General features: G+C 38.0%; 1 protein-coding gene across 2 annotated transcripts; it reads left to right on the top strand.

Annotated features, from left to right (window-relative positions):
* The first annotated feature begins 596 nt into the window (after nt 1-596).
* On the top strand, nt 597-4,718 carry LOC108681640. 2 transcript variants are annotated; one of them, XM_047885763.1, is made up of 4 exons: nt 597-906; nt 1,592-1,788; nt 2,165-3,074; nt 3,151-4,718. In XM_047885763.1, the coding sequence occupies exons 2-3, from the start codon at nt 1,608-1,610 to the stop codon at nt 3,046-3,048; spliced, it is 1,065 nt and encodes a 354-aa protein (XP_047741719.1). In that variant the 5' UTR covers nt 597-906; nt 1,592-1,607; the 3' UTR covers nt 3,049-3,074; nt 3,151-4,718. The 2 variants fall into 2 exon arrangements, with proteins under 2 accessions (XP_047741719.1, XP_018026182.1); XM_018170693.2 differs by having other exon boundaries at nt 2,165-4,718.
* Nucleotides 4,719-7,731: the final 3,013 nt, after the last annotated feature.

Raw genomic sequence — 7,731 nt, 5'->3', positions numbered from 1 at the left:
AGAATTTGTTATGATTTCTGGACACAATAATGAGGTGCAACATCAGCATTATTAAGCATTAGTATAATGCAGAAAAAATGATCATTTATAGCCAATAACTGTGAAAGAATTAGCTAACAAATATCAGGCGTAGAATATTACTCGTATTTATTTGCAAATATTTCTGGCTATCAGCGCAAACTTACTTCGCACTTCAGACCTATTTGAACTGTTACGTTCCTCATAGGCTGATTGTTGAAGGAAAACAATTATTTTAAATAAATTTTTTAGGTCTGTCGAAAATTCGATAATTAATGTGAACGTCAAACATTTCAGGATCAATTTTTGTGAATAAAAAATCAAATCAAGACATGCTACAGTTGAAAAAGATAATCTGTTTAATCTTTTAATAATTTGTAAGCAATCATTAACGACACCAACACACCAACACAAATAATAATTACCATGGCCATCTCGAGTAGTCAGCTGATGCCTGATCATTCTTTTTCCTTGTATCTAGCGCGGATTGTCAAAGCTGCTTACGATGCAAAACACGAGGCCGAAACTAGAGCATATAAGACGACGGCTGCTGGAGTCCACTCAATGCTAGACAGATTCCCGTCCTAGATAGATCTGCTGTCGAGCCGATATTTGTACACACTATATCTATAGATGTTTATGCCCCTCGTGTTATCTTTCTTGTATATTACTTGTTGTGACCTATGTTACTGAAATAGTTAAGACAATTTATTAGTTCGTGTAGCTTGAGAATAACGCCAAGCGTGAAGTTGATCATCTTCATTCCGTGAACTGAGTAAGACTTCGCTGCTTGGTTTGTCATCGTTGTCAGTGTGCATGGGTGGAGGAGAGAACCCGCAACGGCAAAAACTCCTGAAGCAGAAATTATTCTATTAATCGTCTAAAATAGTAAGTTCCTCGAATACAAATTATTTTAACCTCAAAAATACTAGTTGACGGATTATTTTCGTAGGTTGCAACCATATACGAAATGGTCTTAAAATTGTGTCTATGGTTCAAGGTAATATTTATTTAATAGCGTTTGTATTCTGTAGTCATTTATTACACTCCATTTTGCTTGTCTCTCAGAAATATCAGAAATACTTTAACTGTTTTAAAAATTTTCAAACCTGCCAAGTACGCAAAATATTGAATCATTATTAGAAAACCATTGCTTCTTATTTAAATGCGTCATAGGACGCGAGACAGTTTAATGTAACAGTGTACTGCAATCCGCAGCCCCGGGATAATCTGTTCTCCATTACACGCTTATCGTTCACTAGTAGATCATCTAATATCATCCGCGTACACTTTTTACTCTGAAATGACCTGAAATTTTATTTGGACCCAGGTGTCATTTTTTTGCCTTTCATTTGTTATTTGTGAACATATTTTGTATTGACTTCTCAATTATTTAAACTAGAATGCTCAACTAGTAGCGCTATGAATTGTATCAACGATTACTTATAGGAAAATAACAACAATCTGGAGATTTATTCGTTTGTGAAGCCTTAACTTTTTTAATCTTTGTATAAACGCTGTTACATCGTGATCGCATTTATATAGCAAAGCCCTTTTTATCCATGATTTGAAGAGCTCAAGCTACAAGGATGTTGGGGAAGCCGTTCGCGGTGCTTGTGGTGATCGCGGCGGCGGTCGTCTGGCACACCCCGCCTACAGCAGCGCTCGACCTCCACCAGGTGCACAAGCTCTGCCAGGCTCGGGAGTTCTATTCCTTCAAAAAGAAACTCTGCAACCTCTCCAGGCGACGGAAAAGATCACTTGATGACGGTGAGGCATTTATTTATTTCATTTCAACATTGAAGTGCAGGAATAAGTTATTAATATGGCATTTCCTTGAATACTCGTGGCTGTGTTTCGATGAATTTCGTTATCGTCGTAAATTTTATTTATTATTATTTTTTAATTTAGCTATCAACCATAATAATGAAAATAATAATCAAAACACAAAATTTGATATGAAATTTATCAACAACAAACTTTGAGTCGCATCGATATTTTTTATTTTATTTTAATATCTTACGAAATAATAATGTATCGACACTGAACTTGAGTGGCATAGATTAAAAACGAAGGGATTTCGATAATCTGTACCAAGGCAGCTGAACTTTATCTATAAATATTTAAAGATGTAATTTGTTTCCAGATGAGTTCAGTGTCGACTCTGCTGCCGACCCGATGAGGTGGCTGCATCATACCTCAGAACCGGTTTCATTGGACACGCGGCCTCGAGCAATTGGGGGATATTCGCTCCATGAAGGATTGCAAGGCTCAAACCGAGATGCCAGGCGCAGGCCAATGTCAGTGCTGGACTTATTTACGTTCCGTATGTTGAACAACACCGAAGATCGAACGCTGCTTGCCACGAACGGTAGAGCTATTCATTCTGTCGGGGATTTGGGATTTTTGTTCGACCGAGTAAACGTTGGAGAAGAAGAATCACACAATGAATCAGAAGAATCAAACAAAAGTCCAGCACTCACGGACTCGGGAGAAAACTGGTATGATATACCAAGCGATGATAAACACGATTCATTATCAAACCAGATCATCCTCGACGGTGATTCGGGAACATCCTCTGGTCCTTCAAACGGGCGGAAAAGGACAGTTCCGCCAAATGATAGTCCCCCTTTGATTGAGTCGGGCGTCTGGTTTAGTCCATCAAATGTCGACAAACTAGGGTACATGTCTGACAGAAGTCAACCTGCCGTCAGTTCAGAAGTCTTATTTGTCCCAACAAGCGCCGAGAACGAGGAATCCATGGTCGAGGGAAGCCCTCCCATCGTAGATACGGAAACCTGGTACGACCCTTCCTTCACCGACCTCTACAACGCATACCAACACGAAGACGACAACGGAGTTTACAGCAACCGTGGCGTGGCCTCCGGTCACGCCCCCATCAGCGTCTTGCCGGGCTGGCCCGTGGAGGACGCCACCGTAGGCATGCTACGCAAGCATTGCTGCCTCTATGGCTGCACGCTGGACCAGCACCTTCACAACTTCCTGTCTACTTGTAGTCCTATTCCCTAAGCTTAGTCCCTTAGAGAATTTCTGAGTTAATTGTATTATAGTGATTATATCAAGTTACTTCACAACTTCCTGACTACTTGTGTCCCTTAGAGAATTTCTGAGTTAATTGTATTATAGTGATTATATCAAGTTACTTCACAACTTCCTGACTACTTGTGTCCCTTAGAGAATTTCTGAGTTAATTTTATTGTAGTGATTATATCAAGTTACTTGCGAAATTCATTGATGAAACGTTTTGATTCCTTATTTCACTTTTGGATGATGAGGTGCTAATATTAGTCCTTTTTCAAGTATTTCAAGTATCGTAACATAAATAGACGTGGAATTGAATAATGGATATGAGTGGGCTTTAATTGCAAGATAATAATAAAGGCAAGTGAATTAGACTTAAAGTTCTTAGCTAAGATGTATTAAATTCACTGATTATCGTTTATATAATCTTAAGCCATGTTTACGTCATGCTCGCCCGTCTTCTTGCTTGGTGGCACGTCACCACCATGACGCCTGCAACCGACGCGCCTTCAGCTGCATTTTCTGGTCTGCGACCAACGGGAAAACTCCTGTAGTGAACTAGACGTTGCTTGTTGCTTGTCCGCGTTACTCTGTTGTGTTAGTCATGATATCTCTGAAGTGCCGCGGTATATTTAGCATACAGAATATAGGAGTCGGTTTCTAATTCATTTATATCGCTCGTCTTGAATGTATGACATTTATTTAGTGGTATTTACAATTTTTCGTAAGATTAAGCATTTCTTATGATTAGTCATTACTTAATACTAGTTACTTCTTGTGATTTGTTACTGCTCACTTACGGTACTTGAGATAAAAGAGAGTAAATCCTTATTTCTTTTATCTTAACTGAGATGTTAATCATATAAAATTAAGAAACTTAATTGCTTTGTCAGTGTAATTAAGCTGACAAAGTTTATGAAACGAATGAAAGTTCACAATCAAATCCTTAGTTTGTTGATGTCACTTGTACACTAATTACTGTTTTGCATTGTGCTCACTTTATTTAATGCAGATCATGCAGTAGATAACAACCTTGCATCATGGTATTGCTTCCCGCATTTAAATAGGATATCGTAATCCTGCAGTGCGGTCTGATGGTAGCATTTTTTATTGTATGATGTTCTTTATTTCGTGAAATTGTTTGTGTGAAAGAATCAGGGAAGCATTGATAGATTTTTAATTAAAAAGTGCACCAAAAAATAATAACTATTGTAAAATAACCTTACGCTTATTCTCAGTTTAGCGATGTATTCGTGAACACTGATAAAAGATTTTGATTCCTAAACTTTCTACAATGTGTTTAAATTATGTGTTTTACATAATATTTAACCTCGCATTGCATTATTAATTATTTGGTAAAATACTCACAAGATATTTTTCGTTTTCATCCAAACTCTACAAGGTTATATAGTGAGAAAACCCTCCCAAATACTTATACGATTTTTTTTAAAGACATTTCAATGTGATTACCTTTGCGATCTTCCGTTTCTGTAGCACTCATGGAGTACGGTGATCGAGTGGTCAAGTGCCTCTGCATTAAGATTTATTAGGTTACTTCCTAACAATATTCTTTCGATGAAATGGGGGTTTGAATTTTCGCGTGAAGTGCTGGAGTGTGTATTGAACGCAGCTTTTTCAAATAAATTGAATTACATCTATGTATGATTTTTTTACCATAGTAAGTAGATTGAATTTGATCGTTGTTATTAGCTCTGAAACTTGTTCTCACGTTGAAATTAGTTCAGGTTACAGATGTGAACGTATAGAATATCCGTACATTCGCCGAAAAATACATACGTGAAATTGTTCTCATAAGTTGTGACTTTGTCAAATTTAAGCCCGGATTTAAAAATTTACCTGTTGTAGGAATCACTTAATTATAACAATAATAGCGATAATAATAGTGATTATCGAATCGTCTATATAACTGCTGGGATTAATTACACGCTCCTATAGCACACCCAATACGTCCATAACGCATCCCGCATCACCTTGCGTGGAACATGCACCCATGGCTGAAATAATAAATAATAATATAATAAATATATAATAATAAATGAAATAATAATTATTATTTCAACCATGCATGCACCAACCTTCTAACCAAGCCGGCCGGGGAATTAGAAGAGTGGAATGTATCCACTCTTCCAGGCACAGCCAAATTTTTGAAGAAACAAATTAATTAGTTTTGCAGCCATGTAGAGATTATTTGAACCAAAAATCCATTTTTGAGTCATGAATCCATTTTGAAGGTAATGTAAAACAAGTTTTCAAATTAGTTTTGGTTTGTGAACCGTTAAAGGCCGTGATATGCTCGATCAATTTGGGAAAGAAGAGGTGGACTTACTGAAGTGAAATCAGCAAATCACATTTCAACTTTTAAATCTAAGTATCCTCCTTGAATTTTTTATTGTCCCATATTTAAAAGAAGATTTGTTTTACGGATAATATCTCGACACGTTAGTTTTCCCGAAGTTAAGGAACATGCGCACCGGAACAGCCCCCCCCCCCATATTTTTTAACACCTGCAAATTAAATCTAAAATGTCTATAGCCCCTGCACTCTTGGCTGGTGAGCGAAGAGATCCTTGTTGCCGCACTCTTATGTATCTTCTTCATACATATAATTTATTCATTTAATTTATAATTTATTATATTCATTTATCATAATTTATTCATTATATATTCATTATCATAATTTATTCATATATATATATATATGAATATATATTATTCATTTATCATAATTTCATCATATATTCATTTATCATAATTTATTCATTAATTTCATTTTAATCTTCACCATAATTAAAAAATATTTGTTCAAAATTAAATTTATTCATAAAATTGTTGATGAGAGTAATATTAGAAATAGATGCATATAGTGTCGAAAAATATAAAATATATCAACTATACATCCATCCATATGAGTAATGTTGTTTTCGAGATTCAAGTTATGGGAACGCTAAAAATATCGGAGCTTAAAAAATTGAATTTCACGTGAATTGTGTAAGTCAGGGAGGGGCAACGATACTTCGCTATCCCATGTAAAGCGACGTCGCGAATTCGTCTCGCCTCAATTGCTGTGCTCTTCGGTGTGGCTGCTGCTCGCGAGGGCTTGGAAGTGATGGGACGACTCGCTTCGCTACGAACAAGGTAGCTAGCCGCCTGCCAGTTCTCCGTACCTAACAAAATTCGGGGTATACTTCAGCCTCTGCCCCAGAGTTGCTATGTTCGCGTTAGTTATTCTGGGTCAGTTGGCCACCTGATCGCAATCAGCGACTAGTCAGAACCTCCTGGCCGACTTTATGGTCTCCTAGGAGTAGGGCAAGAGTTGGCAGAATCCCCTCAGTTCCCTCACCAGGCACTGGTAGCTGTCTGATTCGGGGACCGGAATGTAAACCAAAAAGCGGACATAGAGAAGCTGATTTACGTTCGGTCCGAGTCCTAGGCGGTTCCTAATTCAGGGTCGCCACCAGCTAAAAATTTTGATAGGGGTGCCAATTAAGGAGCTATTCGGGAACTGCAGCGGTGAGGAAGCCCTCGCTCACTCCCAGTGGCTGCATTTGTGCATTGCAGTCCGTTGTACGGGGAGGCGTCGTTCGCATCATCTTTCTTGCCCCGAATGCAGTCCGGGTAGCACGCCGCCGTTGAGCATGGTATTGGGGCACCCTTTCTAGATTAAGATGAAATATTGAAAAATATCTGAAATGTTTGAAATACTGAAATATATGAAATATTGATAACTGTGAACTAATCTTTCTCTTGCAGGAGACATTAATTTTAATTTTCAGGATCGCAGCATAAAAATGAACTCTGGAGCAAATGCCGAAAAATAAGTTGAACGAGTGTGAAGTTGGCCAACTTTTGGGCGCGTCAAGAATCGTTCGAGATGATAGTCATAATATTATGTGTCGTCAGATGATACCGGGCGAAGAAATACTAATAAACTGCCGAGTGCCGAGCAGCTGCCTACTAAAAGGATTCAGGTATAACTTAATTCAGGCTGAGTGCAGGAGCAAATATCGACTGAAGTAATCTAATTAGAAATTGATTTCGGCTGAGTACTTCATGAGTTGTCGACTGCAACGATCGATGCATAAATGAATACCGTCTGAGTACAAGAACAGCTCGCGAATAAAACGATATAATTACTAATAAACAGCTGTAGATCAACGTGCAATACTGATTGCTACGGTCGCCAGGGACGGTAACGCTCAAGGCTCGCAATTCACGATAATTTTATTCTATGGTCGTTGGTTGTTGTTCAGGACGAATCAGGCCCAGGCTCAGCCAGCGTTGGGTGCAGCCCCAAACCACGATGGTGCTGGTCTTCGTCGTCCTTGAGGCGCCAATCGTCGCTCAAATTGCAGTGGATCCACACAAGTACTGTTCGTCTTCCTTTAGTAAGTAGCATGTATTGTGTTTAATTTTTAGGTTTTCTTATTCAACGAAGTGCCAACTTCCTGACTGGTTCAGTCCGTTGTACGGGGAGGCGGAATTTGGAACGGTGGAGTGGAGTTTAGTATTGGAAATTTCCTACTTTATGTAATTTTTAGATTGTCCTATTTAACAAAGTGCCAACTTCCTGGCAAGTTTTTTAAATAATGAAATAATAATAATATGAGTAATATAATATAACATAATATAATATAATATAATATAATATAAT

This window comes from Hyalella azteca, unplaced genomic scaffold (genome assembly GCF_000764305.2).
Source record: "Hyalella azteca isolate HAZT.00-mixed unplaced genomic scaffold, Hazt_2.0.2 contig3047, whole genome shotgun sequence".
Taxonomy (NCBI): Eukaryota; Metazoa; Arthropoda; class Malacostraca; order Amphipoda; family Hyalellidae; genus Hyalella; species Hyalella azteca.
The sequence above is the reverse complement of the archived record's forward strand: the minus strand, read 5'-3'. Positions and strand labels throughout refer to the sequence as shown.

Excerpts from the sequence above, each read along its gene's own strand:
- LOC108681640 (XM_047885763.1), top strand. The coding sequence starts at position 1,608 with ATGTTGGGGAAGCCGTTCGCGGTGCTTGTGGTGATCGCGGCGGCGGTC. Across the intron at positions 1,789-2,164 it reads GAAAAGATCACTTGATGACG|ATGAGTTCAGTGTCGACTCT; the intron begins GTGAGGCATTTA and ends ATTTGTTTCCAG.